Consider the following 19,257-nt stretch of genomic DNA (forward strand, 5'->3'; position numbering starts at 1 on the left):
GGGCAGAAAATATACAATATGAAACTAGCACATAAAGTGGTATGGTATGGGAGTTATCAAAAACTGAATATTTTTAAAATAGCAGTAATCAACATGAAGAAGCCCTTCCTCTATGCACCTAAGCCAAAAGTGCATAATTCAAGTATCAAGAACAATAGTTGTAACTGATTAAAATATATCAAATATATAGAAACCCCTAAGTTCCTAGATAATTTTTAAAAACAACCACAACCACAAAATCTCATTGGTTACCTTTCAAGGTTGCTAATAGACCAATTTACTTTTCTGAAAATTGATAAATGGCTTTTAAAAATTAAGCATTTGTCCAGCTTTCCCTGAACCAACTATTTCAGAATAGTTGATACTTTCAATATATCTCCATAAGTCACTTACTACAGGGAAAAAAAGGGGGGGACTTAGAAAAACACTACTCTGTAAACCCTAATAATGGAGCTAGTTATCAATATTCAATGGATATGATACCTATTAAGAAAGAAAATAATTGGTGGATCCAGTTGACACCTAAACTGACTAAACTTAATATCACTTAGGGCCACTAGCCATTTTGTGCTTTGCAAAGTGATAAAAAGTACAGAGCACCAAAACTAATTAACCCTCTATGTCCAACTACCATTCTATAGAAAATCTGCAGCATAGAGTTACCATTAAAAAGTAAGCCTAGGTCAGGCATGGGAGCACACACCTGTAATCCCAGCAGCTCAGGAGGCTGAGGCAGGAGGATTACAATTTCTAAGCAATTTAGGAGGTCCTGAGCAGTTTATTGAGAACCTGTCTCAAATTTTTAATAAGGGGGATGGGGAGACCAGGGATGTGGCTCTGTGGTTAAGCAACCCTGGGTTCAATCCCTGGTAAAAAAAAAAAAAAAAAAATAAGCCCAGGTAAATAACCAGTCAAAGACACAACGTAGAAAAGGTTGGAAGACAAGTTCTTCAGCAGCTAAAATGTCAAGGAAAGTGTTGGGGGCAGAGCATAATGAGGGGACCTCTTCACTTAGAAACATGTCAAGTAAATACAATGTGTAAAACTTACTTGGGTCCTTATTTGAACAAAACAACTGTAAAAAGGGCAGTTGTTGAGACAACATGGACAACTGGAACATGAACTGGGTACTGAGTGATAACTGTGATTTTGCAAGGTGCAATAAAGTGCTTATTTGTTCTCTATAGTATGCATGTCAAGAAATGCAAATACTACAAGGAAAAAAGCACAGGAAGATCAATTCAGCTAAACACAGAGTTATGAAACCCAAGTGAGAGCATATGGGTGTTTGTTAGATCATTTTTATTTTGTACATGTTTAAAAGTTTTCCACAATAAAAAACAATAGAGTAGCTTTCTGTAAAACCTATACTGATGATATAGTAAATACATAAAATAAATATATGTCAAGTGCTTGATGAATTCATAATCCTGAAAAGAAAATGGAAGAATGAAAAAATTAAAGATCTGTGTAAGATCACTTCAAGTATTTCTCAGCAGTTAAGTGCAATAGCCCAGGAAGAGATTAATATTACTAGTTACCACGTAGTTGCAGGGATGATGGTACTCTGATTAAAAAAAAAAAAAAGAAACATACAAAGAAATATTTACATTTATTTTAAATTTTCTAAGCTAATCTAATAAAGAAACTGATTTTCTAATTCTGGGAGTCACTAGAAACAGAAGAGAAGTTCTTGAGAGTATAGACAGAAAAACACATCTGTCTCTCCCAGTAAAATAACTTGGTGTTAAAATAATCTTAAATAGCAAAAAGATACAGAAGCACATGAAATACAGGCTTTTCCATAAAGATCTGTAGAATCTTTTCACAAAAGAATGTAATGAATGCAAAAAGGACAACCTCTACAAATTTTTTCCTTAAACTATAATCAAAGCCATAAAATTTAAAAAAACATGGCTACACTAAGTATTAAGTGTCTATAACAAGCTAAACTGCTGCACTTGGTGTAAAGGAACACAGAATAATTATGCCTGGTTGACCTATTAAGAAACTCTGGAAGACACAATGATTAAGATCTCAAGAAAATTAGAGACACATTATTATGGGTGTAATTTGTGAGTATACAACCTATATGTAAACATAGGCAGACGTTGACTTTTAAATAAAATTCTCAATTGAGTGAAATTAAATGCTAAGCATACTTATGAAAGATAATTTCTAAACCTTTTCACTAATAAAGAATGGCTGTCGTCTTTCTGTTGTCTATGGTCATAAAGCTCCACCACTTTCCAACTCCTTCCAGTATAATCCTGTACTTACCCAAAGATAAGTTATTTTCAATTTCTGTATTGGCCAAAAATAAGAAAAGGCAAATATTAAAGATATTTAATAACAAGAGAATGGGAGGAAAGAATGTATTCATTAGAAATTCAAAATACGAAATACCTCATTTTTTTTGTCATGATTGTTTTAATCATGTTCCCAAACATACCTATATACTATGAATTATTAAATGCAGTATCAAGCTTTTACTTTACTTGCTACTTGGCCCAATAGTCAACTTATAAAAAAATCTACCATCCAAATAGAAATTCATCCTCAATTTCAATATTAAATATTAAGTATTTTTATTTCATTTCCACATCATAAAATTGTTCTGTATTTAGTTCTACTCCTAAGAACACTCTGAAATGAGTTTTCTCCAATAAAGAAAGAGGTAAGAGAGGCCTGTTACCAAATAATTGAATCTTTTTTTCAATAGTAACTATGTAATAAACAATTTTTTAGCTAGGTATATCTATATCATTTATACATAATAATTTGTCATAATTTTAATAAGAGGTATTTACAATTTGTTCAAATTAAAAGATTACCAAGAAAACTTAAGGCCTAAACGTATCAAAATACTTAATGTCTCTACTTTTTAGAACATAAAAATGAACAGAAAATATTTTATGCTTTCTTAAAATCTTTATAAGCATGTACCATTTTAGAAAAAATGCTAATCATTTGTTGTTTAAAACAATTTTAGAAACTGAAACAAAACTAAAAATATTTTATTTCTTACTTTCATCTAAGCAAAAATGAACACTAAATTTCAGTGTTACCCTTTTTCTAAAGTAAATGAACATGGATTTTAGTTGGGTTTATAACATTAGATTCGTTTCCAAAAATGTAAGGGATTAGATTTCATATACACATGCAATATAATTTTGCGTTAAGTACCTCTATAACATTCACTTGACAAAATGGCCTCACTATATTTATCAGAATGTAGCCCTATTGTTAAACAACACAACTGCATTTTAAAAACCTGCTATTCTCACCAAAGTAAAATAATGTAATAATGCAAAAATTATTCAAATCATGAATAAACACTTCTTTTCATCTCTTCTAATATTTTAACCTTGCTTCTTTCATTCAAGATCTTTAGAACAGAAAAAAAGCACTTAAAACAAATCCCTTTTAAACAAACATGCAAACAACTGAAAACAAATTTATAGGAGTTAAATTCACAAACTTGGATTTTAAATTTATTTTAGAAGATATTTTCAGTGCATTTAAAAAATTAAATGGCATTACACCAAAAGCCCCCACTAAAATAAAAACTTTTTCCAAGGGATAACAATACATTGAAGAAATTAAACTTGTAAGACCTCTTTCATCCGAGCTCTTGGGAAACATTTGTGGAGTTAAAATTTTCTGAATGCTAAAATTCTTCTCAAAAAGCATCACAATTAAGTTGAAAATCTCATGACCCAAGAAAAATAGTTTTTAAGGAACTATAACTACACTGATCAACTTTACAAACAATCTCTCACATCTTACTATCCATTAGACTTTGTCATTCCTTTTTTGGATAGCATTTGTCCTCCATCCCCTTTGGTCAAAAAGAAATTCCTATAAATACTGGTACCTATCATCTACATCCAATTCAACTTGAACCTCCCTCAAGTTATTAACTCACCTCTAAAGGAATTTGAATCCAATAAATCAGATGAACAACTAATTCCAAAAGCCTTAAGAAACAAAATGTATTCTAATATATTCCAATGTTATAGATTTCAATATAGGTAAGTGTGTAAAAAAACTTAAGCATTCAATACTTACCTGAAGGGCTTAGAAGAAAGTTCTAATATCAGCATCTGGACTAGGCTTTCAACTTACCCTAATCAAATGGTTAAAGTAAAATAAATTGATTACAAGCAGGGCATCAAGACTACTAAGTGCAAAATGATTTTACAGGGTTTTTCTCTCTTCTATTAGACTTCCATTATCATAAAACTGCTCCCCATAAAGTCACCAGTAGGAAAGAAATCTACCTCCAGGTCTTCAATACTCCTTCTCACCACCACCCTTGAGTACTTGATGTTTCTTGTGCAGTTTTCATAAATATTAGAATATTCAAGAATAAATGTTTTATTTTTATTTTCATTGTATACAAATGAAGCACGACTTTTCACTTATCTGGTTATACATGATGCAGAGTCACACCATTCGTGCAATCACACGTTCACAAGGTAATAATGTCCGTCTCATTCCACCATCTTTCCCACCTGCTACCCTCTCACTACTCTGCCCATTCCAAGGTTCCTTCATTCTTCCCTTGCCCCCCTCCATTATGGATCAGCATCCACATATTATAATATTAAGGAATAAATTGTAATGAATACAAATCAAAGGAAATGAAGGAACATTAACTCTCATTCAAACCTTCTTTTAGTCTGTTTCCAATTATATTAACTTTTCCCATGATTCTGTTTAAAAAAGATGAACACAAAATCTGTGTGTCAAAGACTTTATTCATGAATCTATAATGGAACTCAAAATAGCAAAGAACTTGAACATTTTTCACATCAGTATTTATCAACCAAATACATCAGAGAATACTTCTATTTTTCATATAACAAAAAATACCTAAAAATGCACATGTGAGAATATAAATACTGTCTAGTTTGTGGAACTTCAAGGTAATGAAGAATTGCTTAAAGCAGTTTGCCAGAAAAGTTCATTATACCATTAAATACATATAATTCAAAAGAATCAAATGTAACTGGTGAAATAACCATTTCATGGCTAATCTTTTTGTAAAGTGCTATTTTCATACTAAAAAAAGAAACTAGTAAACATATTAAAAATTAAGACTTCATTAAGAATAAAAATTTTTCTTCAGTACTATGTTCGTAACATTTATATATTTCCAACATTTAAGACTACAAATGATTACCTTAAAATTTAATAAAAACCTTTTCATTCACTGATAATTTTCTGGAAATTAAAAATTACTACTACATTATTAAATGAAGCTTTTCATGATACAGGAGTATACTAGACAGAATTATCCATTCTTTTTAACATGATCTTTGGTTTAAAGCTGCCTTATTATTTTTATTAGTTGCATGGTTGGAGTAAAATATTTGTAAATAGCACATAGTTTCACTTGAAACATAAAAGACAATCCAGTCAATGGTCTAAAGGCAATGAATGGCATATACCAAGATATCTGGCACAGTGAGTTTCCCTGAAATCTGTAACTGGCAAGAGCTAAAGGAAGTCCTGTTGCTAAGGAGTGATTCCTCCTTTGACTGCTATCAACTCATTAATATCATTAGTCAATGAGTAGTTAGTTGGAAAAAGCACTGAGTGAAGGCACAGAGGTGCAGATCTTAAGTAGATAAATAAGATCAAATCAACTGCATGTGTAAGCATAGCATATCCTCTCCAAACACACACACTCTCAAGGTAAGAGGCTGAATACCATCCCTGAATAGATTCTGCCAAGGAAGAACTCTATGCCTATGGATGCATATATCCTAGAGATCAGAACTAGCTGATGGTTTTCTAGAATTAAAACCTTGGATGATGCAAAAGTTGGCCTTTCCCCAAACTGAAAGATATTAAACTGACATAGCAAACAGATGCAATAAGACTGGAAAGTATGTCACAAAATTGAATCTCAGAAAGGACATGTTCAATTTCATAAATGAAGGCTGCTGCTGATTTTGTCTCTCTCTCCTTGAATAATCAAATGTAAATGCCTTTTGGCAATGGCAGCATTTAAATCCCACAAAAAATCAAGCAGTGCCCCATTAAGGAGCACTTCCATTGGCACAAACTGTAAAACCTGCTGGGGTGCATCAGAGTTAAGCAAAGTACTCAACAATTCATTCACATTCTGCAGATACTGGAAAACTGGATTTGGAAGATTCTGATAACCAACACATAGCAGCACTGCACAGGTTTGCAGGGGCTCAGAGGATGTGGGACAAGAAAATGTGATGAATCTAAAACAACTGTGGAGTACAAAGATCAAGCCAGCCATAAATCTTGTTAAGCAAGAAAGTACAGGCAAAATCATCATATCCCCAGCATGAAGCTGCTGTAATGATTGTAGAAGGCAGTCTAAAAACAAATGCTGGTACGCTGGGTCTCCATCATGAAGCAAGGAACAGTTAAAAGTCATGAGTTCAGCTGATTCCAGGAATCGAACTTCCACTGGTATGTGCATTTTGACATCACAGAGTGCTGGTACACCAACAAGCAGGCACTTTATCTGGCTGCTGGGTTCTAAAACCTGCTCATCCTGAAGGCACTTAGTAAGGCTAAACAACTCAGAAAATATAAGTTCTTGTGAAAAAATGTGACAAGAACAATAATATTGCTGTTTTGGCCTAAACCTGGAATCCAAATTTAAAGGTTCCCCTAAGGACTTTTCAATTGCTTCATTAAGAGTCTTTAAAATTTCACCATCACAGAATGGAGAACACTTTACTTTTGGCAGTTTCTTTCCTTCTAAAACATGCCATAAGTGACACTCAAGATTGGAAGCTGTTCCTTCTAAAAGAGAATTTTGCCCAGGATGATATACAGCATGTTCTTCAGCCCAACTATTAAAGTATCCTTTGGCTATTTTATCTTTCCATGAAAGAGTTTCCAGCATCTTTCTTTCATTATAGGTTTTAAAATATCTGTTCCTCTGCCCAAACCATTTTGTATTTGTACTACAACCAATGTTAGATTTTTTTACTAGCCAGTTATTTCTGGAAAGAGGCTTCACTTGAAATTTTTGCATGAAATATTGTACAGCACAATCCCTTAAATTATTTAGCTTTGTCTGTTCCTCTTCTCCCATGTACTCAAACAGACGTATATTCTCAGAAATTGTCTCGAGCTGATACTTATGAAAGAATGCACAACATTCTTCATGTCTTTTAAGAAATGATTCAGGAATCACATTATGGGGAAAGAGTGCTTTCCTGGTCATTTCTGTTCCAAAATTCAGTACCATCTTAGATAACAGAGGATGGATAGCTTCTCTTCCCTTATAGTGGAGACACACCACATAGACTTCTGAGTTGCCTGCCTTGCTAGTAGCAGGTTTGAAAACATGGACTTGGTCAAAGGAACAGTTCAGCAGGTACATTAGGTTTATGGAACAATGTTCAAACAAAGTAAACATCTTCAGAACAAAAGAGCCACCATTTCCAAGAGTGGTCAGAGCAGTGACAACTTCACAGTAATGCAAAGAAGAGACTAAAGCTTCTTGTTCACCTGGGTTTCCTTGGCAATCAAAACTCCCATCTGCAGTGATCAAATGAATGGTTGCCATGCTGCTTATGAAATTCTGAAGTCCGGTCAGATATTTCAGGGTCATGATATCACCAGTGTTATCTGGACCAAAGTACCACCAATGCAAGGTATTTGCAATGAGCCGGTCATCCATAATCATCATAAGATTATCATTTGCTTCATGGTATGGATTCAGGGTATTAGCCACCCAACTCCAATCACAAGGAAACCGATGGGATTTTAAGTAGTGGTTGAGACTAGCTATAAAAGCTCCAGGGGCTTCACAAAGGTGTAGAGAATTCAGTTTTCCATTCTGAAAAGCTTCCTGTGGAATAAGTGGAAAGCTGCACAAAATCTCATGGAATTTACACCATGCTTGAGTGCAAAGTTCAGCATTCACAGATTTTCTTACATGAGAAATGATTTTTCCTGCTTTATTAGTGAAAGCAGTGTGCTCATGCCACTCATCCAGTTTCTTATCACTCAAGAGGTTTTTTACTTCATTCAGGGAGTTCTTCAAATCAAGAAATGCATTTAATTCTGCATGGTCACAGGTGAAAATCTCACTGGGATCTGGTAACTGCCATTCATTATTCACTGGCTTGCAATAAGAAAAGTTCTTGGCAAAGAGTTCAAAAATGTCAGCAAGAACATCTGGGCTGAATGTCTCAGGACTTGCTAACTGCTGAACTGGTGGCTTTCTGCACTTACTCATTTTCAAATCAAATCTAGGAAGAGAAAACACAAAATAAAATTAATCAGATTTATTAGCAAGTAAAATTTCATCAGTAGTAAATCTGATCACACCTATAACAAACCCCATAAAATGCGAAGGCTAGTGTCAGCACATACTATTATAAAACAAAGCAATAAGGAATAAAGAATAAAGGCTTTGACGGATGCAGTGGCACACACCTGTAATCCCAGTGGCTCGGAAAACTGAGAAAGAAGGAGTCCAAGTTCAAAGCTAGCCTCAGCAAAAGTGAGGTGCTAAGTAACTCAGAGAGACCCTGTCTCTATAGAAAATAGGGCTGGGGATGTGGCTTAGTGGTCAGGTTTCCCTGAGTTCAATCCCCAGTACCAAAAAAAGGAGAAGAAGAAGAAAGGCTTTGCTATCCAATAGACCAGGGTTCAAATTCCTGCTCTGCTACTTACAGCTTAATAAGTGGCCTGGAAAAAGTACTTCACATCTTGGGATTCAGATTCTTATCAAAAAAATTGACTTATCATTGTTTAGAAGAGAATAAAACACACTGGCATATAAAAAGAATATACCAAAGAATATTTATCAGTGAATGACAGCACTTATTATCATAATAAGCTATCTAGCTTCTCCCCAGAGTTCTCTACCCATGGTTGTAACAGTACCCACAAGGCCTCAAACACACACACATCCATGAACATGACTTCTGATAAGTTCTAACAAGTGACTTTAGACTTTTTTAGTTCCCATTACACTTTACCTCCTTCTAAGAAGTGATGCTGAATGTGAATCTGGTACTGGTCCCACTAACAAGCCTTTCGGCCATCACCAACTACTATTGCTGAATATATCCTCTGCCAGATTTCAATGACATGCACTTTGGTGGTACCAATCATTTCTACAGGTCACCAGCAAAAACTCATTGCTCTAGTTCAGATCTGAAATGTCCCACCAAAGCCCATGTGTTACAGGCTTCTTTCCCAGCCATGCTGCTACTGGAATGTGGTGGAACCTTAAAGAGCTGGGGCCATGTGGAAGGAAGTTAGGTTATTAGGGCATGCCCTTGAAGGGGCTATTGGAATCCCAGTCCCTTCCTCTCCTTTTTGCATCCTGGGTACAAAGTATAAAGGTCTTTTTCTCCATGTACTCCCAGCCATGATATTCTGCCTCACCACAGGTCCAAAGGCAATGGGCCAATGGTCTATTTCCAGAAACCTCTGAAACTATGAGCCAAAACAAACCTTTCCTCTTTATAAAGTTGTTTATGTCAGGTATCTTGCCACAGCATGCTAACTACACACTCTTTATACTGATTGCAAACTAGGTTGTACTTGAATGGTTAGTCTCCTTCTGCTTCATGTTGAAATTGACCAATACCCTCTTTGATATGTCTCTATAAACTACACATTACTGCCTATCATATGATCAGACAGCTCCACACTTACATTATAAAATTTCATTATCTCTTCTTGCCACTAAAACCTCACATACTTCGTTAGTAGAATTTGAAATCATCAAATTTCAATTTTTAAAATATCCTTACTGAATATAATTACAGTCACTCTATAGCCTGTGTTATAATACTAAGGAGCCAAAACCATCTGTCCCTGGGGAAGGAAAAGGATATAAGAGAAAGAGGCATGGTTTAATGGTAGTGATGGAAAGGTTCTAAATTCTAACAGATAGGGCAATGAGTATTATATGGCACCTGTCAGTACAAATTAACAGGTGTGTTAGTTCATGAACTCTGCACTTATTTAGCACATTCAGTGTATTCTACAACTGCTGTTTTTTAAATCTCAATTTGTTAGATGTAAAAAAATTGGCAACCAAATCATCATCCCAAAAGAGGCTGATGTTTAAGGATTACAATAGGAAATAAAGGTGAGCTTCCATAATAAATGCAATATTCAGTTGACTCCATTCTATTTGTTTTTGTATTGTTCTTTTATTACACTTTTTTATTCTTTTTCATTTGTTTTACAAGTTCATCCATCAGTCTGTAGGCTCCTTAAAGTAAGGTACCTTCATAGTCATTTCTGTTTGCTACACTGTATTCACAAATTACATGGAAATAAAGACTAATAAGTCACAAATACACACCAACATTTTTTCTTACCTTAGATCAAATGTGTTTATAATGTTAAACTGTATTTAGACAGTTTTCTGAAAGAAGGCATTTCTGCATTTACTAAAATCCTAAAGAGGGCAAATACAAGTTTATTACAACAAGCTCTTCTCTCTTAATTCACATAGTACTTACTGGCAAGTATAACCAAATGTATTCTATTTTGGAAAAAGTCTCATTTTAGCCATTAACTTCACGTACTAATTAACGGTTGTAATTAAGTTGTGAAATCTTACCTAAATTAAATAGGTAATTACTTTAATCCGAGAACAACTAACAGGTTTCAAACACCTCCACTGTTCTGCTATGCTTTATCGGTGTAGCCACTTAATTTTTATTAGTACTCCCCTAACTCATTCCACTCCAGCCACAAGTCTTCCTGCTGTTCAAAGACACCAGACACATTCCAAGACAAAAACCTTTGCAGTGGCTGACCCCTCTAGCTGGAATGGTCTTCCCCAGATACCTGCACAGCTAATCCCCTTACCTCCTTCCAGTATTTGTTTACATGCAATTTTCTCTATGAAGGCTACCCTCGACATACTTTTTTAAAATTGCATCTTGCATTCCCAATTTCCTTTACCTTACTTTCTTTTCCCATGGCACTCATTTTCTTCTAACTTATTTATCTTTACTGATTATTGTTTGTCCTCCTCGAATTAGAATATAAGCTCCACAGGTCAGGATCTTTGTTCTGTTTACTTATATGTCATCCCAAGAGATTAGAACAGTGCCAACTAGGACACAGTAAAGCAGCAACAAGTATTACTGAACAAATGGATGCATAACATACTTAGCATAAGAATCACTTCTCTAATCACGTTCTGAATACGAATCATAATAATGCATTTTAACTTCACTTCAGGACTTTTCATGCATGACCCCACCCCCCACCCCCCAAAAAAAACTGCGGTTTCCAGAGTGCATGGAAAAATTTTCCAGCATGTGATCCTCAATCCCTTTCATTAAGCACTTCATAGAGCTTTGTGGCATCACAATTCTGCTAGGTGGGTCTGTATTACCATTCTTATAATGCAGACTCAAGTAAGAAATTAAGTATCTTCCTGCCCAAAGCCACAAAGGGGACACCTGCATGATTCGTGAGCCTAGTGAACCTAACTCTAACCCCACAGATCTCAACAGTTGTTACCTCTCCAATTAATACAAAGGAGTTTTACAAGTGTTTTCCTCCAACTCCTCTTGCCAGGAACTGTGAAAACGTAAGTGTGTACCCAGCGCTGACTTTGGGCCTGGGGCACCCAGGATCTCACCTCAAGGGTCCCAAGCCCTCCCCAGCGGTCCCGCCCCTGCCTCGCCCACTGAAAGTCCAAGGAGGACCCAGGCTCACAGGCCGGCCTGGATTACCTTCGCTCACGCCCACCTGGAACCCCAGGGTCCGAAGAGACTGCTCGTCACTCTCTGTCCTCATTCGAGGGAGCCATTCTCCACTTCCGCTCAGGCACTGCTTCCTGGGGTGGTCGCTCCTTTGGGACCGCGATACCCTCAGTCGCTGGGCAGGAAGGCTGCGCGCCGGGACCCGCCCTCTAGGCACCCGGAGGCAGAACCCTCCTCCAGGCCGCGCCCCCGCCAAACGCAGGCCGAGGTCGGCTCGAGGGCCCTGACAGTCACGCTGCGCACGCGCCCTCTCGGCTAGGCTTGCGTCACGTGCGTAGATGATACGCACGCCGGGGACTTTGGCAGCACTGAGGCCCCGGCCCCCTAGGTTTCGTTTCTCTGGAAGGTACTTAACTGGAAAGGGCCATCCTCCCACCCTGGAGCCGCTATGGCAACTGAAGCTGCGCGCGCAGGAGCGTCCTTTGGCCCCGCCCATGAGGGAGTTTAGGGGTGGGATGGGGCGGGGCCGACTTGCCCAGGTCGCGCTGGCTCCGCCCACCTGACTGCTGGGTCCTAGGTTTTCTAGGGCTGTAATATTAGTTCCTAGTACAGAGCTTAATAAAACTGGAGCTCGAGAGACAACATGAGTTTAAAAACCAACTAGGAAAACTGCTAGATAATCCTGTTATTATATGTTTGTGTGCATTTATAAGCCAATAAAGAAAAGACAAACCTCAGGAAAAAAAAAAAAAATGTGCGAAGATTTGAGTAGGAAGTCCCAAAAAATTGAAACAAATAGCCAGCAAGGACATACAAAGTTTTTTAACTTATTATTAAAAATTAGAAATGAAAATAATAAATGCATTGAGAACTACACAGTTAGCAAAGATTTAAAAGACTGATAGTGGCCACTGTGGGTGAGAATATGGGGAAATAGGTTCATATATGTGGGTGGGAGTAAAAATTAGTATAACCTTGACAGAAGGCAGACTTTAAAATAGGTGTGTACTTTAACACAAAACTTACCACTCCAAGCAGTTTGCCATTAGGAAAAATTCAACAACTGACACTCGATTTGGACAAAATGTTGATTTCAGCACTTTAATAACAACAACAAAAAAATGGTAACACTCTGCCTAAGGGAATTAATTTAATTATTTGTGGTATGTTTATATAACGTCCATGTGCATTATATGCAGCAATTATATGTGTCAAAAGTATTGCATGAAAATAGGACAGTATAGAAATGTGTGTAGAGTTTGAACCATTTATATAAATATTATTTATGCATTATAAATATAAAATGCACTTTTTATATAATACTTGCCTAGCATGCAGAGGCCCTGGGTTCTAGCCTCAGCACTGATAAAAGAGAAACAGTGCTAGGTCATTTGCATATCAATATGGAAGCAAATTTATTTGGACTCTTTCCTCACATCATAAACAAAAATACATTTCATTTGGATTGTCAATTTATATTTTAAAAGTCAAAGAATAAGAAAACATATGAGAACATGTTTGTGACATGTTTGTAGACTAAAACTTTGTAACAGGACACAAAAAGCATTAACTATAAGGGGGAAATATATAAATTGAACTATATTAAAATGTATAAATTGAACTATATTAAAATTAAGAATGTGTTAAGAATGCCACCAATGTGAAAAGGAAACCTATAAGGTAGGAGAAGTTATATGCATATATAGAGAGACATAGATATAGATATTTCAGAATATAGAACTTCCACAATTAAACAAGGATAAGATATCCCAATAGAAAAATAGACAATTCCAAAGGAGAATATCTAAGAGGCCAATAAACATGAAAAAGTGTCCAGTTTCATTAATCTTTGGGGAAATGCAAACTGAAACCATAAAAAGATACCATTATCCATCCACAAGAATGGCTAAAATGAAAAAGACTGAAAACAGCTGTTGGAGAGAATGAACCAATGGAAAACTGAAAGAAAATGATCTTGCAAACTCACCGGATGGTTTGGCTACTGACTTCTTCCTTACATCCTTATCTTTTTCTTTGAATTTCAATTTTTTTTTAGATACAGTGAAATGCTCACATCATAAGTGTTCTATTCAACCACTTTTGCCAAAATGCCTAGTGAATATTTTAGGAAGTGCCATCGAGCTCCTTCCCAGTTTCCACCCTCAAGAACTAACTATGATCTGTCTCCTTTCAAATTGGTAAGACCAAGGGATCCTGCCAAGTAGTTGGTACTACAGATGCACACTACCACACCTGAACTACTAATCTATTCTCTATCACTACTAATCTATTCTCTATTCTAGAACCACCTACTAGAATATGCAGAACTAAAAGGTATAAATGTTTATGCCTTTTTATTTTCAGCCCCTTTCTATTCATTGTGATTTTTAAGAATATATCAAACCATGTTTCTTTTTGTATCTGTAGTTTGTCCCTTTTTTTGCTAAGTGGTATGCCATTATATGGATGGACTTTAACCATTCTCCTGTAGATGGATATCTAAGTTGTTTCCAGTTTGGTGATACTATGAATAAACCTGCTGTGAATATGCCATTGTGAGACTTTTTTGTAAGCATTTGTTTTCTTCTTGGGTAAATAACCTAGGTGTGAAGAGGCCAAGTAATTGAATAAATTAAAGTTTCTCAACCTCAACACTAATTGACACTTTGAGAATCACTGAAACAGATGTATGTGTAACTTTTTAAGAAATCCAGTTTTCCAAAATGATGACACTATTTTGCATCCCCAGCCACAATGAATTCTGATTGTTCAACTCGGTTGTTCATCAAAATAGAAATGAAGATATTGTTTTTATAAAATGAGATAATTTCATGATAAAAAAAATTAGATCTGGTTGTTCATCAAAATAGACAAGAAGACCAATGGAATAAACAGAGACAGACCCACAAACTTATAGTCAATCTGATACTGGACAAAGGTGCCAAAAATATATGTTGGAGAAGGGATAGCCTTTTTAACAAATGGTGCTGGGGAAATTGGATATCCATATGTAGAAGAATGAAACTAGGCCCCTATCTCACCCTGTCCAAAAGTCAAATCAAAGTGAACCAAAGACTTAGAAATTAGACCAGAAACCTTGCAACTGCTAGAAGAAAACATAGGGTCAACATTCCAACATAATGATGCAGCACTAATTCCATAACAAGACACCCTAAAGCTCAAGAAATAAAAACCAAGAATCAGTAAGTGGAATGGCATCAAATTAAAAAAACTTCTGCACAGCAAATGATTAAGAACATGAAGAGAGGGCCTATGGAAAGGGAGAAAATTTTCATCAGCTACTCCTCCAACAGAATTAATATCCAGAATATATGGAGAACTCAAAGAAACGCCAAAACAGCCCAGATAACCAATCAGTAAATGGACAAAAGAACTAAACAGACATTTCTCAAAAGAAGAAATACAAATGACCAACATATACATGAAAAAAATGTTCAACTTTGCTTGCAATCAGGGCACTGTAAACCAAAACTACTTTTGAGATGTCATATCACTCCAGTCAGAATGGCAATTATCAAGAGTACAAATAATTATAAATGCTGGTGAGGATGTGGAGGGGAAAAGGTACACTCATACATTGTTGATGGGACTACAAATTAGTACTACCACTTTGGAAAGCAATATAAAGATTCCTCAATAGAATAGGAATGACACCACCATATGACCCAGCTATCCCACTCCTTGCTATATATCCAGGAGAACTAAAATCAGCATTCTATAGTGATACAGGTACATTGGTGTTTACAGCTGTGCAATTCATAATAGCCAAGTTATAGAACCAGCCAAGGTGCTGGTTCATCATCAACAGATGAATGGATAAAGAAGATGTGTAGTATATTACATAATGGAGTTTTACTCAGTTATAAAGAATGAAACTGTGGCATTTTCAGTTGGAAATGAAATGGATGAAACTAGGTAATATCATGCTAAGCAAAATAAGCCACACTCAGAAAGTAAAGGGTCCAGTGTTTTCTCTCATATGTGGTAGCTACACCAATTAAGGGGAAGAGTGGGGGTGGCTCCCAGGAAATTAGAGGGAAGGTCAGTGGAGTAGAGGAAGGAGATTGAGGAAGAGGAAGGAGGGAGGAAATGCAGAATGAACTAGACAAAATTACTCCATGTACAAGTATAAATATACCACAGTGGATTCCACCTGTATGTATATCTATGAAGCACCAATTGAATATTTTTAGAAGGAAGACCAGTAGAGAAGAGGAAGGGGAATAGTGGGAGGGAGGAGGAAAGGGATCAGGGAAGCATGGAGGTTTGAATGGATCAAATTAAATTTCATGTATTATGATATGTCAATGAACCCCACTGTTATGTGTAACTATAATGCACTGATAAAGAATAAAAACTAATTCTGGTTGTTTCACATTCTTGTCAACATCTGGCCTTGTGTATCTTTGTCATTTTAGCCATTAGTGTGAATCAGTTGCTTTCAAATGTACTTCTTAATAAATATTAATAAAAAAGTAAGTATGTGAATATTATTCTTTTGTGGGACTAAGGAGTAGGTAAAGGATACATAATGTCCTAAAATCATTGTGTTCCCCAAGGTTTATAAATACTATCACTAATATTCCCAACAGTTAAGCTTTTAGTGAGTCTGCTCTGACTAAAATAATCACAACATTTAGTAGATATAAAATGTGTGACAAGAACTGTACTTCTTTTTAAAATTTTAATTACCTCCATTCACGAAGGATATATATGTATTGCCCCATTTTGTAAATAGAAACTAAGGATCAAGATGACTAAACAATGTACCAAAGTTCATCTAGTCAGTAGTAGACTTGGGTCTGCATGATTCCAAGGTCCATTTATTATGCAGAGAACTCCTAGAAATTACTTTTAATAATTAAAAAAGCTTTATTGTTCATATTCATGGCCCAAAATGTATATAGTAGACCAGTAGTATTTTCAAAAAAGAGATGAATTTCATTTTTTGTTCATAAAAGTAGGAGTGTAAGTTGTTGTAAAGTTTTTGGAAAAGATGAATGCGTTAGTACCCAACACTTTAAAAAGTCGAAGAAAATAACCAAGCACTAACAGATTTGCAAATTCAGATGAACATACAGAGTTAGGTGAATGCATTACATATTTTAACAAACATTTTAATTAATATACACTATTACTGTCTGGCAGTTAGCTACAAATTCTTGTGCTTAGCTGGCATGACCATGAGTAGGTAAACAGCATACAAGAATTAAAACAACTAGCTCCCAGCCTCTGCTCTGATTCTGTTTCTCTGTTTACAACAAACTAAACTGCTTCTGCAGTTACCGACAATTAACTTGCTGAGTCTTTAGTTATATCCTGAGATACATATCATAAGGTGGCATTGTAAAAATTGCAGTTCTAAAATCCAGTAGTTTTCTGGAGTGATGGAAACTTATATATCTTGATGGGGATTTGGGTTAACAGGTACTATATATGAATTCATTAGAACTCATGAAATAGTAACTTCGATTTGAATGTTTCACTCTGTATAAATTAACTCCCCCCCAAAAAGAACCATGAACTAGTACTGAACTCTAGTTAATGAAATGCATGCCAAAGTGTTAGAAGACATGGACATGTGCACCACACATAAAATTGATAAATTCATCTGTATCCATGATAAAACAGGAATAGCAACAAATATATGAAAAAATGTTCAACATCTTTAGTAATAAGAGAAATGCAAATCAAAACTACACTAAGATTCCATTTCGCCCCAATTAGAATGGCGATTATCAAGAATACTAGCAACAATAGGTGTTGGAGAGGATGTAGAGAAAAAGGAACACTCATACATTGCTGGTGGGGTTGCAAATTAGTGTAGCCACTCTGGAAAGCAGTGTGGAGATTACTTAGAAAACTTGGAAAGGAACCACCATTTGACCCAGCTATCCCACTCCTTGGCCTATACCCCAAGGACTTAAAATCAGCATACTACAGAGATACAGCCACAACAATATTCATAGCTGCTCAATTCGCAATACCCAGATTGTGGAATCAACCTAGATGTCCTTCAATTGATGAATGGATAAAGCAACTGTGATTGATATATATATATATATATATATATATATATATATATATATATATAAAATAGAATATTACTCAGCCATAAAAATTAATAAAATTATGGTATTTGCAGGCAAATGGATGAAATTGGAGAATATCATGCTAAGTGAGATAAGTCAATCTCAAAAAACCAAAGGACAAATGATCTTGCTGATAAGCAGATGATGACACATTTAGGGGGGTGGGAGGGGGGCAAGAATGGAGGAAGGAGGGACTGTATAGAGGGATAAGAGGGGTGGGAGGGGTGGGGGGGAAGAAAAAAATGACAGAATGAATCAAAAACTATTACCCTAGGTAAATGTATGATTACACAAATGGTATGCCTCTACTTCATGTACAAACAGAGAAACAAGATGTACCCCATTTATTTATAATAAAAATGAAAAAAAAAAACAGGAATAGCAAAACATCCATTATTGCAGATACTAGGTTTGGACACATGACAGTTCATTGTGCATCTCTTTCAGCTTTTCACTTTGTTGACAATTTTTCATAATTAAATGTTGGAGAAAATAAATAGATTCACACCATGAAAGGCAGGAATGGCATTTCCTTTCATTTAAAAAAAATGAATACATACAATGAGTACCTAGGATTTCTCATCTGAGTGAGTTTTTAGTGAACAATGTTGGAATTGGTGGGGACAAAGCAAATGTTCTCATGGCTCAGCCCTTTCAATCTATTTATCTGATTCAGTGGAACACCACTCATTCTTGGTTTGGACCACTACACAATCTACTTGTTCCTACTCTTTGTCACCTGTGTTCCACTTACTTTCCTTTAGCCATCTGAAAGGGACCTTTGTTTAAAGGCAGTAACCTGAGGAAACATTGATGTTGAAATTCCACACATTGACAAGGATTTTATGCCTGATAATAATTCTTCCATCTTCTCTCAAGAGTTTCACTAGATTTTATAAAGGGCATTCTTTTCAAAACTCATACAGAACTTTATGATGTCAAAATACAGTGTGAAAAAGGGAAAGTACAGTACAAGTTATAACTAATTTGGTTGGCTATTATATTGGGTAGAATATCTACATTGAGGTATTTGTGATGCTTGCAAACAATAGCCTGAATCTTTTTGCATATTGTTTAGAAACAAAAATTATAAAAATTGAGTTTTATGCATAAATGTAAGAATTCTAAACATGAGGTCATGAAACCATTTTTGTCCATTTTGATGCTATAACATAGAGTTAAACTTCCTTGTGCATTTTAATAAACATTCAGGACTAAAACTCAGTATGAAATCTCTTTCTTAAAAGTCATTTCTTGGAAATTCATGGTTTTGTACTAGTTATTTAAAGTTAATGAAATAGTGTAACTTACTAAATGGGGAGAAATCAAGATGAATTTTGTATATCATTAGAAATGGTATTTTAAACCTAAAATAAGATTTATAGTATCATTAATTTGCTGACCTAAAATGTTTTAGTTAAAATAACTTTGTTATGGACTAAATTATG

The 19,257-nt window shown here is 35.5% G+C and overlaps 1 protein-coding gene across 2 annotated transcripts; it reads right to left on the reverse strand.

Annotated features, from left to right (window-relative positions):
- Positions 1–4,727: 4,727 nt before the first annotated feature.
- On the reverse strand, positions 4,728–12,073 carry Cmtr2 (cap methyltransferase 2). 2 transcript variants are annotated; one of them, XM_047528602.1, is made up of 2 exons: positions 11,727–12,073; positions 4,728–8,258 (listed from the first exon to the last, which is right to left on the reverse strand). In XM_047528602.1, the coding sequence occupies exon 2, from the start codon at positions 8,243–8,245 to the stop codon at positions 5,939–5,941; it is 2,307 nt and encodes a 768-aa protein (XP_047384558.1). In that variant the 5' UTR covers positions 8,246–8,258; positions 11,727–12,073; the 3' UTR covers positions 4,728–5,938. The 2 variants fall into 2 exon arrangements, with proteins under 2 accessions (XP_047384558.1, XP_047384559.1); XM_047528603.1 differs by having other exon boundaries at positions 11,743–11,880.
- Positions 12,074–19,257: the final 7,184 nt, after the last annotated feature.

The sequence above is a fragment of the Sciurus carolinensis genome, chromosome 16 (assembly GCF_902686445.1).
Source record: "Sciurus carolinensis chromosome 16, mSciCar1.2, whole genome shotgun sequence".
Lineage (NCBI taxonomy): Eukaryota > Metazoa > Chordata > Mammalia > Rodentia > Sciuridae > Sciurus > Sciurus carolinensis.

Excerpts from the sequence above, each read along its gene's own strand:
- Cmtr2 (XM_047528602.1), bottom strand. The coding sequence starts at position 8,245 with ATGAGTAAGTGCAGAAAGCCACCAGTTCAGCAGTTAGCAAGTCCTGAG.